The sequence below is a fragment of the Artibeus jamaicensis genome, unplaced genomic scaffold (assembly GCF_021234435.1).
Source record: "Artibeus jamaicensis isolate MK-2021 breed Jamaican fruit bat unplaced genomic scaffold, CSHL_Jam_final contig_923, whole genome shotgun sequence".
Classification (NCBI taxonomy): domain Eukaryota; kingdom Metazoa; phylum Chordata; class Mammalia; order Chiroptera; family Phyllostomidae; genus Artibeus; species Artibeus jamaicensis.
Genome location: NW_026522014.1, coordinates 13,277,268 through 13,293,706, shown reverse-complemented (window position 1 = coordinate 13,293,706; position 16,439 = coordinate 13,277,268). Strand labels below are relative to the sequence as shown.

Sequence of the window (16,439 nt, the reverse complement as noted above, 5' to 3'; positions counted from 1 at the left end):
ACAAATACCTATAAGAATAAGTAACACCAATAGTATAAGAAAAAAACATCAGAAAAATACCAACCTCCTGGTATCAGAGACAAGTTAAGAAACTAGTTAATATAAACATATGCAAAGAATAATTTAAAAATTTTTGCCATAATGTATGTGAATGCACTTTCTAAATGTTAGTGCTGCCCTGACTGGTGTGACTCAGTTGGCTGAGCGCCCTCCTACAAGGCGCAGGGTCACCGGTTTGATTCCCAGCCATGGCACATGCCTGGGTGGTGAGTTCCTTTGGTCCTCGGTCAGGGCACATAAAAGAGGCAATTGATTGCTATTTCTCTCTCACACTGATGTTTCTCTCCCTCTTTGTCCTTTCTGGCCCCTGTATCTAAAAATAAGTAAATAAAATCTTTTTAAAAATCTTACTGTTGAGAATAATCTTTAATAGAACTATTTGTCATCTATTATATAAGAAAAAGTTTTAGTTGACATACACATATTTCAAAATATTATTTCAAAACTATGTAACTCCAAAGGATTTGATTACCTCTTTTTTTTTTTCCAAGTTGTCCTGGTTGGGAACTATAATCACAGTTACACCAGCGGGAGAGACCCAAAGACGTGGACCCGCTCAGACACCCCGGAACCTAGTTTCACTCCCCCTGAGGTACTCGGCTTCTTTCTCCTTATCATCTCCTTGCCCATTAACACAGATGATGTGTGAGGAGTTGAACAGGGACTTCGGACACTCTCGAGCCTTGTCTGTGGACTGCTCGGGCAAGAGCAAGACGAGGGCGTCCCCACCCTCCTCTGAGAGAGGGAACCATGACACACTTCGCTTTGTAAATTCTGGGTTTCAAATTTTAAACTGTACCCCAAGTTTCCTCACCTTCAGCAGACAGAATTCCATTTGAATAGCATGTCCCAAGGAAGAATCCTTTATAAGGAAGGAAGCAGAACTCAAACAAACACACAGCTCAGTGGTATAGTACAAGAATACTGCAGCCTGCTACATGGGGTTTCTCTCAGGATCACAAAGAAGGTGCAGTGAGGAAAACCGTAAATTTACTCTATCCATCTCTATAAAACAAAACCCAACATTCTTGGTTTTGAGAGATGTGGTATAGGAATACGTAACGGCTACCTCCTTAACATGGTCAGTCAAACCAGAACTCCGACTAAATGAAATACTAGAAGCGCACTCACTCTGATGTTAGAAGCAAAACAATCATCAACCCCTCTTCAGCAGTGCATTCGTTAATACACTGAGTAATTAGACAGAAAGAGAGAAGGCGAGGAAGGAGGGAGGGGACAAGAAGAGAGAGGAAGAGAGGGAAGAAGAGAGGAAGAAAAAGTTATGGAACTGTCTTCTACACTAGGCATCCTCACGAATTTTCTGTAAAACATCAGAGTGTAAATATTTCAGGACTTGCCGGCCGCATAGTCCTTGACACGGCACTCAACACTGCGGTCACAGTGCCAGTGTAGCCACAGATGGTCCCCAAGGAAGTGACCATGGCTGGGTTCCATCCGGTAATCTCTATTGACAGACATTGAAATTTCAATGTTTATGTACCACAAAAGGAAGAAATTTGAATTTTCACATATTAAAGAATCATTTCTTCCTTTGATACCCCCCCAACCATTTAAAAATGCAAAAATAATTCTTAGCTCCTGGGTTATACAAAAACAGGTGGGGCAGATTTTATAGCCCCGCCTTGGATCATTTTCACTGTGATTAGCTCCAGGAAGTGGAACTGAAGGGAGGGGGGTCTGAGCATGTGGGGTGGGGTGCACAAGGAAACGTGGTACTGAAGATGGGAGAAGAGAATTTTACTTTCTGTTTTGACACAACTCTATACTTAAAAAATGTTTTACCATACCCATGGACTAATTATTAAAAGTATTAACTCTATTAGATAAATATAAACAAACTTATCTAATTGCCTTTCTTCCTGTTTTTTTGCACAGTAAAAGAATTTTATAGAAAGACTGTAAAGAGTAATTGCATTATTAAAATGTTAAATTTTAAAACAGCACCTCTCTCTCTCTCTCTCTCTCTCTCTCTCTATGTGTGTGTGTAAAATAGGACCTGATCTCTTTAACTGTTAATTGCATTCCTGTAAACAGAGTAACCCTTAGGAATTTCTGTTTGCTTTGTATCTAATCTGCAAGCCTCGCTGATCTTTCATTGAGAACAATGATCTACACACAAGTTCCTGCATTCAGACCAGTTCCTTTCTTCCTCCCTTTTTATTTTTTTCTGGTGTTGAACTCCAGCCAAACATTAAATTACCTTGTAAAAGGTAGAAGAGAAAAAAACCCCAAAGACTGTATTTGGCCTCCTTTTAGAAGGACACTCCTTCTTAATTTAGACAGAAGGGTTTTTTAGCATGAGAAGCATGAGAACTGGAAAGAAGTCCAGGGTATTTCAGGCAAACCTATTTTTCAAAGTTTGCAGGTGACTGTGCTCTCGTGTTGATGCAGGAGGAGCTGCAGGTCAGGGGTGTGTGTGTGTTTGCCTGTGTCACTGAATCCACACCCATTTCTAACCAGAAACATCCAGAACACACTTCCAGCAAGAGCACTGGCCAGTTCAGGTAAGCAAGCAAAATTTCCCGACTATTTAATCAGTGGTCAAGCTCTGCTATATTTAAATAATCCATGTATGACTGCTACTCAAAAGTGAGGTCTTCAGTAAAGGGTAGGGAACATTCAATGAAATTGTATATAACTCTTTTAATGAACTGGACTTCCTTTGCTGGCTTCATACTTTGAGTCTCTTTATATTCATGATATTATAATAAACTGGCATTGACCAAAACTGACCCTTCAAAAATTATGCTACAAGTAGCAGTTGTTCTTCTCTTCTTTCTTTTAAATTTTGTTTTATTTTAAGATAGGAAATATCTTTATATATCATCTAAGTAAATGATTTATGTTAAATGACCTTTGAAAAATAACATGTTCGTGTACTCAATGCCTACTGGCCAAGGCTTGTAACACCTAATGTGGCCCCTGAATGCGCTGCAGGCTGCCCTGGGGCTGTTACCCCGTCATTTCCACCTGTGTCCCCAAAGCAGCTTCGCCGTGCGCCTGGGGTTAAAGAGCCCTCAGCAGCCTATGCATTCTATGTCACCAAGGGAAACATGTTTGTCCAAAAATAAACATACATAAACACATCAGCTTTATCACAGAATATATTCAATATCTATCTTACAATCAAATAATGTAAAACAGAAATTCAATGTTTTGATTTTTTAAGAGTACTCTTTGACAATAATATACAATAACTTGACTTTTTTTTTAAGTTTGGTTCCCACTCGGCTCTAAACTGGGCAACTTCAAATCAGGAGAATGGTGAAGTTATACTCCCTGTCCTTCAGTCCAGATTTCACCTACTTACCTGTCTCTGCCCCAGAGAACCTTTTCTGAGGCCCTCTTCAGATTAGCTTCTCCTCACTCTGCTTCCTAACCAAGACCCCTGGAAGAATTTTAAGGCATCTTCTGCAGGAAAACGCACAGAAGCACACAAGTCTACCTACCATTTCCGGGTTTTTCGATCGTCCTGTGACTCAGTCACTGACTTTGTGGAAGTCACTGGCTCCAGGTTAAGGCCCTGCCTTGGATGGTTGCTACCATTTCTCTGCTGCAGTTTTCAACCGGGCAGAGAATGCCCTCCCCATACGGGACTCTGTGTTCCAGATTCAGTGCTCTCTATCCCTACTAAAACCTACCCGGCCTCCATTTCAGTTTTTAAGGTACAAGATGGCCAGTCCTCCAGGTAAAATACGGCAATCTGAATGTTTTATGACATGGCTATTTTTTACAGGGTTTTTTAAAAATGAAACAGATTCAAAAATGGGTTCATTGCCGATTAGGAAGGGAAATAATTTAAGTGGGGCTGACCTGGAGGGGCAACTCTTTTCAGTTCCGGGGAGGACTGAAGGGAGGCACCGCTGGCGAGGAAGGGCGCTAGACTGAGAAGAATGGGGAAGCGTCTGGAGAAAACTAGGGTGCACACACTTCCCCGCCACCAGGTTGTGCTCTCCATGGCCATCGTTGCTGTCACACACAATCAGCCCACTTCCACTGTCAAAGGGTCAATTATTTTAAGGTGTATTTGTCTTATTAACCTTTCAATTTTCTACAATGTCTAGTACAGTTACATATAGCAATATTAATGTTTGAACAGAATCACAAAATGGTCATTCACGATTTTACAGGTGGGGATTCACTACTGAATAATGTAAGTCAAAAGGAAAACTGCTTTGAAGGAATTTTAAATAAACACAAAAGATTTCTGTACATTTACTTCATACTTTGTGGTGATTTCAAAATTGCATATGTTAACTATTTTTCAAAAGGGTTTTTTAAAGATTTTATTTATTTTTAGATAAAATAGATATTTAGATGTTTATATTTATTTTATTTTTATTTATTTATATTTATTTATTTTATTTTATGGGTAGGGAGGGAAAAAGAAATGGAGAGAAACATCAATGTGTGGTTGCGTCTTTCACACCCCCTACTGGGGACCTGGTCTGCAACCCAGGCATGTGCCCCAACTGGGAATCGAACCAGCGACCCTTTGGTTCGCAGGCCAGCACTCAATCCACTGAGCCACATGAGCCAGAGCTCACAAGGGTTTCATATGCTACAAATGCTGTAACTGAACATCTCAAGCATTAAACCCTCCGTGCAAGATATTTATCGAGTGGTTTAAGTCCAGCTCAGATCCAGCTTTAGACTTTTGATTATATCTTAACATGCAGGGTATAAGGGACAGCACACCGACTTTAAAATCCACTTGAATTCTAGCAAGCCAAGAGTGAACCATGGATGCAACGAGTCTCTTCTTCTTTACACGTATGTTTAATTTATTGCAATGTGACAATAAATGTGATTTTTTTTAGAGAGCTGGGTTGTAAACTGAAGGACAAAGGGTGGAGTAACTGGTAGAAGAATGAGAATGATGAATGACAGGACTTGAAAAACAAGAATCCTCCATATTCTATTTTCTTTCTCTGAATTCCATTGTAAGCATTATTTGTTCACGCCTAATCTTTTTATCTTGGCATAGAATTAACAGATTGGTTTAATCCATGAGACGAAAAAGAATCAAAAGAATACTTATACATGCCAAAAGTCACTTTTGCCTTGTACTTTCTGGTCGAAAGACCTTCAGTAAACCCGATCATATTTGAGTTTCACTCCCGTGAGCACTGAAGTGTAGTCAGAAGTGAGCTGCAAGTGCCCAGGTCCAGGTTTCTTTCAACCCCATTCCACCGCCCCCAGGATGCCCAGAATGTGGCTTCTCACCAAGTGGACATTTATTGAGTTGATTGCGTTTTTAAAATATTTTTTTAATAACACGTGAATGAAAGTTCTATGAAGTTGTACCACGTGAGCTCACACAAGCAGAGCAAACTGCCAGCACAGGTGTGGTCTGAATCTTACATGACAGCTTGAAGTAACCTACTGGATTCTAACAGCTATTTTCGGTCACTTAGCTTCTGAGGGCTCCTGCAGAACACGTGATGCTGCGTTCAGCCTCAGCCCTCTGCCTCTTGCTCGTCGCGGTTTCTCCCAACCTCGCTGCTGCCATCAGAAAGGACAAGAGGCCTCCGCAGACACTCTCACGAGGTACTAAGATCTCGTTTCGGCTTCTACATTCAGCCATTTGGATTGTTTTAAAATTCCTAGTCTCTTACCCAAACACTACTTAGAAAGCAAAGTGAACTGGAACATTTTGTTGCCTACCACTTTAAAGTAGGCAAAAACAAAACCCAGGAAGGGTCTGTTGACTTTTAAGAGTGAACCAAACCAACTGAAAAACACTAAAATTTGCTATAGCTTTTATAGAAATAGTGGGGAATTGGTTTGGTTGCCTGTAACTTTGGTAACCACAGTCCTGGTAAAAATATTAATTGATGTGTCAGAATGATGTCCCAAAGGCAGTTAAGATCATTGAAAACCTGCTCCAATTCCCTGTCCTCTATCAGGCAAAAAAAAAAAAAAGATCAGAGTTATTTTATACAAAAATTCCCAGAAAATTATTTTTCATCCTGCCCTCTGAGAATTTTGGTTAACCAAGTGTTTGCTATATTGACTCCAGAAAACAGCTGCAGAGATTTCGACATTATAATCTCGATCTATTATTGGCTACATGTTTAGAAAACACTTCTATTTTGTACTATTGCTTTCCTTTGGCCTAAGAAACAAATTTATCTTCATCTGTAAAGAAACAATTTATAGGGAAAACTCTCAAAATCAGCTCCTACATCTCCTGGTAACAGGCATGGGAACAAAATCATTTACCTCCACACAGCTAACTTAAAATTGGTAGTACGAACCACAACACACTTGACCACTCCTTGGAATAGTGTATAAATGGAGCAAACAAATGGAGACTAATTATAGCATCATGTCAAATTTTAAAATATTGACTTTCCAAGTTCATTCATTTCTTAAGAGATGTATTGAGTACCAGCCAATTGCCCATCAAAGCACAGCTGAGTTAATTCATTTTACTTCAGTTTAAAACCACAGAAACTAGAAAACAAAATGACTAGCAAGTTTTTAGAAAGAAAGAAATTAAAGGGAGAAACTATTTTCCTAAGTACAATTTATTATGTATTGCTCTATATAATCACAGTATTTATAAAACAAGTAGCTCAGGAGTGTTGAAGTGTAGAATACTAAATGTATCCTTGCCCAGTAAGACCCTCCAGGCCTGAGTTAAACAGAATGCTACTACTGTACCCTAAGTCACCAACATTCTGTGTATTCATTTTCAAACATCTATTTTAAAATGTTTGGTGAATTTCATGAGAAATAAACTCAACATACATGGTAGATTTTAAACAACTTGTTGAGTCTGCTATTTCAGTTATTTAAAAACTGTTTTAATAGGGAAGATGACTGACATCAGCTGGGAACTGCACGGCTAGGAACTGGTTTACATTTGGTTAAGCCGTTTACCACCTATTAGCATGTACGAAACAAGAGAAAACGGGGCTCAGAATGAATGAGGGTTAATGGCAGGGCTAAGAGGGAAGAGTTTGGGTACAGTGTGCACAGTCACATACAGAGCCCCTTAGAACAGGGGGCAACACGAAACCATTAAGTAGAGAGTATGTTAGAAAGAAGAGAAAAGATCATTGGGAAAAGGTAGTAAGTTTTCAAAAAGAAAAATAAAATAGTGACCCCCCCCCCAAATCCTAACTGTTTTTTGAGTCAAAAGAACTGCCCAGAACCCAACACCCAGCCCAGTGTCTGGCATATATTACTAGTAGGTGCCCGGTAAGTATATATTGTATGAATAAATACAGTCCCTTAGGACAAGCAGGCATAGCTGGGAATAGAATTGTGGTAATGAACAAAGACCCTGGAGAGAGTTCAAACTCCTGTATCACCTTGGCCTATTGTGGTTATGAGATAAAGTATGTAACAAATAATTATAATACAATATGGCTCTCCTGCATTGAATTGTTTGAGAGCAGGGACCTTGTTTATCTCACCTTTACATTCCCAGTGCTAGAGGGTTGAAGCAGACATTTCTCTAATGCTGATGGGACTAAGCTGAACAGGAGAAGAGAACAGTAATTCCTCCCATTGCTGAAATGCTGGCGTTGAGTGGTATTTACAACAAAACAGAAAAATTAAGTAGGAGCCCAGTCTCACTGGTTGTTTCACTAGAACTACTCTTATTTAATGCAGAATACAGTGTGAAGTTCCTACATATGTTCAAGAAGAGTTGTAAAGAAAATCTTTCAGGATTATTACAGATAGATTATAAAACTAACATAACAGGTTTTCTATTGTTAAGATACTAAAATCAGACTAAACAAACCAACAACACCACTGGTACGAGTGCCAAACAGTGCAACCACTTGGGTAAAAGTCTGGCAGGTCCTCAAATGACTAAATGTAGACACCATGTGACCCAGCAATTCTGTGCCGAAGTATGTAACACGAGAGAAATTAAAAATATGTCCACACCAACGGCTGTGTACTAATGTTCGTAGCAGCATTATTCAAAGCCAAAAAGTAGAGATGAACACAGAATATTGATGCAAAACCACAAGGAGGAAAGGGAATGTGGAGGCAGAAGGAAATTTTTAAAAATTGTAATTTTTAAAAGTAAAAAAAACCCAAAAGTAGAAACAACCCAATGCCCATCAACTGATGAATGGGTAAATAAAATATGGTCTAGTCATACAATGGAATAATATGTGGCCATATAAAGGAATGAAGTGCTGATACATGCCACAACACAGATGAACTGTGAAAACACCATATTAAGTAAAAGCATACAGTCACAAAAAACCACGTATTGTATCGAATAAGAAACTTATAGAGACAGAAAGTAGATTAGGTGTTTCTCAGCACTGGGGGAAAAGAAGCTCTTGGGGGTGATAGCTAAAGGGTACAGGGTTTCTTTCTGAAGTGACGAAAATGTTCTAGGATTGATAACTATGGTGATGGTTACACAACTGTGTATATATGAAAAGGTGTACTCTTTCAATGGATGAACTGTATTTGTATGTAAATTATATTCTAATACAGTTAATACCCAAAAGTGAACAAATCAAAAACAAACCAACAAGCAAAAGCCAGGGAAGTGTGTTTTATCTTACTTTACAACTTTGCATTATCATTTCTGGCCACCTGTTAGCCATGGTATCAAAACCAGAAACTGCAGTCTAACAACATGTGAAACATATAAGAAAATCTGACACGAAACTTAGCCTACGAACATTTCTATATTCAAATTAATTTAATCTCTCTCATCTATAAACCAAGATATTTCCTGAAAATGCAGTATTTCTGAATGTTTGGGGGCATTCTTCTCAACAATCTTATTCTTTAATCTCTAATATACTTTCCCAACTACCCATATCACTTTTTTAAAAGATAGTAGGTCTCTCTCTACTCATTGCTTTATGTTTTCCTCTCCTTCCCTCTTCTGGGTGCTTCTAGAACACCTGTATTTTATTGTGCTTCTCAACCATGAAACACCAGGATTTTTTTCCGAATCGAAATTCAAGGCAAAATTTGGAATTCTTTTGGTCATGACATACATCACTTAGAAGAAGTCAGCATTTCTTGGTACATGAGACAGAAGGGCACTGTATGGTATGATCCAAAATATTCCCAATAGACTTACAAAGTATGCAAAGAGTAACTGTTATTTACTGCTGTTCATTCCGAAACCAGAGGTTTTGCATGGTCCAGAGATGTCCTTTCAATCATCGCTAATAACAGCATTTATTGAGCACTTACTGGGTTTAAGGCCATGGACCTTGAGGGCCAAAACACAGTCACAAAACCTCAGCACTATCATGTGCAAAGACACCACGTCTAGTAGAGGATACCTACTTATCGTCTCTACCACCTGTCAAATGACTGCCTGGCAGCATAAGTGTGTGTAAATAGGTGTCCACTTGTCACGAGCCTCTTCTGCGGTCCCGAGTTAATGCACTGACTTCTCTTCCGTTTCAGGATGGGGAGATGACATCACTTGGGTGCAGACTTATGAAGAAGGTCTCTTCCACATTCAGAAAAGGTAACAGAGCTTCTCAGTTGATTTTGACAGATCATACAGATACCTCCTCACAGAAGAGACAACATCTATTAGCAAGTTAGCTTTTTGAAAGGATACTGCAAGTATTTGCTCTGCTATTGTATGCTCTTTCAACTCAGAGTTGCCATTAGAATGTTTTTAGTAAACAAGAGCTCTAAATACCTTTATATTAAGTTCTTAATTAGCCAAGCAAGTTTTTGAATATAAGTTGTATAAAAGAACAATATTGGCTCTCATTATATAAACTTAATGGGAAACTGGCTAAGAATAGCAGTTCCCATGCCTATCTGATCAAAATAATTCAGAGAATTTTCTTTAAAATCCATATTCATGATCAGTCGGTCAAATACTGAGTGGCCACTGCTATGTGCCAGGCACTGTTCCAGGCTCAGTGATCAAGAGTGACCCAATTTTTATCTTTACTGACTTAACAAATCTTTGTGGAAGAAGCTGAGAAACTTGTTTTAAAAAAGCAAAATGCAAATACATGTGTATAGCATGCTTGTATTTATTTTTTTAAAAAAGGAATATTCACACATACACATACACGGGGGTGTGCATATAGACATATACATCGGCATATTCATGTGCATAAACATAATCTCATACATTTGCAGAAGTCTATGCACACATAAACACATACATATGCTAACTATATACATGAGCATGTGTGTAACCATGTACACACACATACTCTGGCCGTGACCTGAACACCTCTGGAAGGACACGTAGGAAATGTAACACTGTTTACTTCTAGAAGGCAGGAGTGAAGGCAGGAATTTTTACCTTTTACCTTTTGGGTTTTAAACCATTTGTGATCCATTTTAAAAGAAAAAAAACAGTAGAACTTTAAAAGATTATTCACCAAATGATGCTGCTTGGTAGGCTCTGGTTTTAGAGAGTCTCAGAAGTACAGCTATAAAATTTTTTTTCTTTCTTTCAACTCAAATTTATCACAATCTGGTGGGCCCATTCATGAGATTTTAGACCAGGAACCACCTGATTTTATTTGATCTGTAAACTAACAATGACTTTTACTTTTAAAAAATTTTTATCAAAAGAAAACAAGTATTGAAAGTTACACGATATTCAAGTTGCAGGATTCATACATTTAGATTCACTGTGATACAGCAACACTCATTTGTTACATATTGTCCCTGGCTGTCTTGTGCGATGATGGCAGGGTTGAATAGTTACAAATAAGACCCCACGGCCTGCAAAACCGCACATATTTACAACTTGCCTGTTTGCTTAAAAGAGCCATTTTTTTAAAAAAGACTGTTTCCATTACAGTGTCTGCCCAAAACACTTCTCTGCTTTGCCTGAAATGAAATGGTCTCTTGGTTTGAATACCTGAACAACCTGTTCATAACCAGACTGTTAAGACTGAGATTTCTGTGGTCTTGATGAATTTTCCCTTGGACTCGTATTGCCCAGAAATCTAATGCAGAAATTAGTTTTGCAAGAGCGATATCTCTGTCTTTCTCTACACCTGTCTGGCCTCATTTCCAGCTGTTGGGCCAGTGCCGGGAAGAAATTAGAATGACTCATGCCGATAAACTGTTCTGCCTCAAGACTCCTTTACCTGCCCTCAGCTCACCCAGAGGAAGACTTATGTAGAAGAAAGGTCGCCACTTGATGCTTAGGAGGATCAAGTTCTATACTTGGCTCTAAAAAAAATGCCAATAAATAGTCTTAGGGTTAGTTTTCTTAAAAAGCAGGAATAATATTTCACTCATCAGATTTCTTGTCTGCTTTTTCATCAGTAAGTTTGAAGTTGTTGGCAAATGGCTAGCTTTATATCTGCCATAAAGCTTAAAGGCGAGTTTTAGGATTTATTGTTACCTAAACTTTACTTATATTTCAAGTTTGAGGATTAAATAGAATTAATAACAATTTGAAGTTTGTTATTTAACATGTTTGAGAGCAAATTATTAAAATAAGTTTATTCAATGACAAGTATTTCACATAATTATCTGTTGTTTTTAAAAGATTTATGCTTAATATGTATACATTAGACTCTGTCTCTCTTTGTACCCAGCATCCTCTCAAAATTTAAAAAACATTAAAAAATATCCTATATATACAAATCATAACTCCTTTTTCCTTCATTGTAGTTAATATCATAATTGTTTTCTTACTCTAACAAGCAGGAAAATCAATTAGCTACCACAAAAACTTTCTTTTCAGAGTTAAAATAAAAATAAAACTGAAAAATGTAGAGAGAGGGAACTCTCACTGAGATTATTTGTATATTGTGAGTTGTTACAAGAATGAAAGGGTGTGAAAATAGTCAAATTTTAATAGAATTTTTGTAAATACTAAAAAAAAAAAAACCTAAATGAAAAATTTGACTCTCCTAAACCCTTATACCAGGTGTTCATTGGAAATTAACATCTCATTTATAACATCCTTTCACCTCTCAAGACAGAATTTATTTTGATTTTTATAACTGTACTACCGTGTACATTGGAATGACCAGGTGAGCTGGTTAAGCTCCAGATTCCCGGCCCCCACCCCAGGGTTCTGAGAGGGTCTGGGCTGGAGCCTGAGAATTTCCATTTTCCTTGAGCTACCAGGAGATGCGCAAAATCCTGGGGCCGTGTTTTGAGTGAGGCTACTACAGTCTACAGTGCCATGATTTGTCAATAATATCAATATTTTAAGTCTTCTTGAAAGTGTGCAAACTTGCAATCTAATGTCATTGTGCATTTGACTCAGAGTTAATCACTTGCCTGTACCATGTCTCTGCTTAGTAACAAGCCGTTGATGGTCATTCATCACTTGGAGGACTGCCAGTACTGCCAAGGTAACTTCAGCTCCTGAGCTCTTACTGTATTCCCAAAAGAACTAGAAAAACTGACCTGGTGAACATTGTTAAGTCAGCACTCAGCAAGTCCCATTAAAAAGTAAAAAGAGTCCTGGCTGGTGAAGTTCAGTGGATGGAGCGCAGGCCTGCAAACCAAAGTGTTGCCAGTTCATTTCCCAGTCAAGGCACATGCCTGGGTTGCAGGCCAGGTCCCCAGTAGGGGGTGCATGAGAGGCAATCACACATTGTTTTTTCTCTCCCTTTCCTTCTCTCGCTCTCCCTCCCCCTCTCTCTAAAAACAAATAAATAAAATCTTTTTTAAAAATAAAATAAAAAGACAACTTCCATACCATCATTTTATTTAAGTGCTTAAAAACTACAATTATTGTTAGCAATCTGATCAAATATATTTATCTTATATATTCTTTAGAATTTTATTTCTTTCTTCCTCCCACCAAAAAAAAAAAAAAATGGGGGAAGGTAGGAAAACTTGCTGAACATGCTGTTTTAACCAGTGAGTTACGTGCAATTATAAAATTGTTGGCTTCATTAATGGGATCATCCTCTGACGTCTTCATGGGCAGACTTTGTCCATCATTGCCTCCCAATGAGACACAAAGTGGCCATGGGCCAGTGAGCTGTTTCCATCAAAGATACAGATGCAAATGGAAATGGTAGTTTTACTGTGTTATGTCATTTATATTGAAGGTGTCTTTATCCTTAAAACTGACTGATGTTCATTACGTTTTCCCCCACAGCTCTCAAAAAAGTGTTTGCTCAAAATGAAGAAATACAGGAAATGGCTCAGAATAACTTCATCATGCTGAATCTCATGGTACGTGATGTGTACAATATTTTCTTGATATTATGATTCATTGAAAAATTTGAATCCCCTTTTTTCTGCTTTTCAGACAAAAAGAGCTATAAAGTATTGATGGATCTAAAATGCCACATGAAATTGTGAAAAGCCAAAACATACAATTTATGAAAACCTTGTTCACCTAAAATATTTCCAAAATTTCAAGGAAACACAATCCAATCCAATAATATTTTTTCTTCTCTTACTAGCATGAGACTACAGATAAAAATTTATCACCAGACGGACACTATGTGCCTAGAATCATGTTTGTGGGTATGTGTGTGATCTCATTTCACTAGGTGCACAAAACAGACAGCATCCTTGCTTTATTTTTAAATGCTAGTTCAGGGGAAGCTATTTCTAATTCAGTAACAACTCTTGTTAGTTCTACAATTGAAATGCACTGTATTTATAATATGTAAATTTAAATATTTTTTAAACTAACTGATGCCATTAAATCAATATCCTACTGTACTTTCTTCAGTAAAGTTCCTCAAACTGCATTGCCAGAAAGCTGTGACACACTAAAATTTTTTTAAGTCAGGTTAACTCATTATAAATTTGTCTAACATTGGTTTGCTTTAGATTAAGAAACAAGAATGATTTTCAGAACATTTTAGATAATGCATGACTGAATTATGTTTTCTTTGCAGATCCTTCTTTGACAGTCAGAGCTGATATAACTGGAAGGTATTCTAATAGGCTGTATACATATGAGCCTCAGGATTTACCAATACGTAAGCACTCACAAATGATGCTGAGCAGTGGTACTAGGGGCCACTTGACTGTTAGGATGGTCCATGATGCTCTGCATCGGCGCCTCCCCACAAACAGGGCTGCCAGCAAACCAGAATCACTGGGGTAGGAGGGATGTCAGTGTTTAAAATGCAAACCCTTAGCTCCCATCAAAATGAGAATTTCTAGGGTACTTTGAAATCTTTAGTTTTAAACTCTCACTCAAGGATATGTTTATTGATTGAGAGAGAGGGAGAGAGAAAAACATCGATGTGAGACATTGATCGGTTACCCCCCATATGTGCCTTGACTGTCAGTTGCACCCATGACGTATGTAGGTCTGCACCCTGACCAGGAATCAGACCTGCTGCCCTTTGGTGCATGGTGTGATGCTCCAACCAACTGAGCCACCCGGCCAGGGCTTAATCTAATTTTTACAACATTCACTGTCAATTATACTTAATAAGATCCACTGATAAAGATACAAAATGATCCGTTATAAAATATATGTTCCCTATAAACCCTCTTATAAAATTGTTTATTTTCCATATGGAAAGCTGATTAACCATATTTCAATGGTCTAATCTCTAAATATACGTATTTACATGTATACCTTTAGTATAATATTCTTGTGTGTGTGTGAGAAAAGAAACTTTACTGGGTGTTGGGGGTTCATGTGAGGTCCATGAAGGCAATATTATTTAATGTTCTAGATAAATCCCCATATTTTCATAGCTATTAATTTAAATGGGCCAATTTTAGATTCAGTGCTTAAAAGATTATAGTATTTGATACTTTCATTTACTAAGAGAATAATATGTACATATTTTTATTTCAGTGATAGAAAACATGAAGAAAGCATTAAAACTTATTCAATCAGAATTATAAGGGACTACCTTAAAGAGGTGAAATATCATGAAGACCACCTTCTGGTTTATGGATCAATACTAAATGTGCAAGTATATGGATTCTGTAACATTACTAGTGAGAATCTTTTTGAATACTTTGTTTATTGTAATTTTCCCAATACCATATATCCCTCCTACATGTGTCTGCCATATTCTTATACAGGTAAAATTACAGTTTAATAAGTGTCAAAATCAGAGCACAACAATGTAATAGTTAGCCTGCTGTCTGCAAGAGTAGCAAAGAAAGCTTGTCACAAGCCAAGAGCAGGGTCAGGGGAGAGACAATAGGACCTGACTATGAGGGGCCTGCACTGGTTGCCTTTACTCTTTCCACCTCTCATGCACTCCACCAGGTAACCTGCTGTGTTGCTGCTCCGCTGTCTGGAGCCTGCCAGAGTGGGTCATAAATAACGTGCATGTTGCCGGAGCAAATGGGTGCAGCTCTGTGCACTTATTACTTGAACTTTCGAGAGCGTATTTCAGAGTTAACCATGCACTTCCTTTTTACCTTAAAGTAGACATTTAAAAATCAATTATAATAAATCAAATATATCTTTCCACATTTTAACTAAGTATTTTTCTTAATATAATCATTGGGTAGATATTTAATACTTTTAATAATTTTAAGAAAAGTGTAACTGCCTCTGGAAGACCAGAAATTTTCTCCATTTAACTGGCAGGAGAGGATTATATCCATTCTGAAATTACCAAACATCTAACCACCAATTCAGTTCTTCACAGAAGCTCTGGACGATCAGTACCATGTCTTCCATTCCTTTACATGCTACAAAAACTCCTAATTTTTGAATTTTTAATTAAAATTTTTTAATTTTAACAAAAATTCTTATGATCAGCTGGAAGTAATTTTCAGAAGCAAGAGAACATTTCAGATAGGCAGAAATTTTTCTCCCCCTAGGATTTGTCTGCATTTTGACTTATTTTGAGATATAAAAGTATACTTTAATATGAGATATGCAATACCTATGATACAGATTTTTTATTAATTCCACTGTTTCGTGAGTCAGAGAAATAAAAGTATTTTCCAGGTTCTATTTCACCACTATTCCATTCATTTTAAGCAGATTTAATAATTAACCTATTTGTATATAAGTAGGTTGCTTGACCAGTAACTAGATGTCAGTGCTAGATATCTATGTGTAAAAAAAATTAAACATCTTATATTTCATGTTAGATCTAAGTCTGCAAGTTGATTTTCTGATGAGTGCTAAGACATCAAACTGCACTGGCATGCTCTGATTTGCACATTTGAAACGTGAGGACTGTAGTAATATAGCTGACTCTGCGGTGCCATCGACAGTGCAGAGGCAGCAAATGCCAGCGCTCGTACGCAGTGAACTAAGAAAAGGACTGTTGGCAATCTGGTGCTGTTTTAAGAACTAATAAGTAAAATAAAATGTTCACTCTTTCTGCAGTTAGTGTAAAAATGTTACTAAGTAATAAATTGATTCTTCTTTAACATAAAAAATGTATGTGCCTTTGTATTTTAATACGCATATGATTATATTTTATTATATATAATTTAATTATGGGTAT

At 37.5% G+C, this 16,439-nt stretch overlaps 1 protein-coding gene across 1 annotated transcript; it reads left to right on the top strand.

The window, feature by feature from the left end:
* Positions 1-2,553: 2,553 nt before the first annotated feature.
* Positions 2,554-16,331, top strand: AGR3 (anterior gradient 3, protein disulphide isomerase family member). Its single transcript, XM_037163906.2, has 8 exons — positions 2,554-2,585; positions 5,499-5,631; positions 9,493-9,556; positions 12,331-12,383; positions 13,142-13,218; positions 13,452-13,515; positions 13,896-13,979; positions 14,816-16,331. The coding sequence occupies exons 2-8, from the start codon at positions 5,526-5,528 to the stop codon at positions 14,863-14,865; spliced, it is 498 nt and encodes a 165-aa protein (XP_037019801.1). The 5' UTR covers positions 2,554-2,585; positions 5,499-5,525; the 3' UTR covers positions 14,866-16,331.
* Positions 16,332-16,439: the final 108 nt, after the last annotated feature.

Coding starts and splice junctions, on each gene's coding strand:
- AGR3 (XM_037163906.2), top strand. CDS start 5,526: ATGCTGCGTTCAGCCTCAGCCCTCTGCCTCTTGCTCGTCGCGGTTTCT. Junction 13,516..13,895: donor GCCTAGAATCATGTTTGTGG/GTATGTGTGTGA, acceptor TTTTCTTTGCAG/ATCCTTCTTTGACAGTCAGA. Junction 13,980..14,815: donor GCCTCAGGATTTACCAATAC/GTAAGCACTCAC, acceptor TTTTTATTTCAG/TGATAGAAAACATGAAGAAA.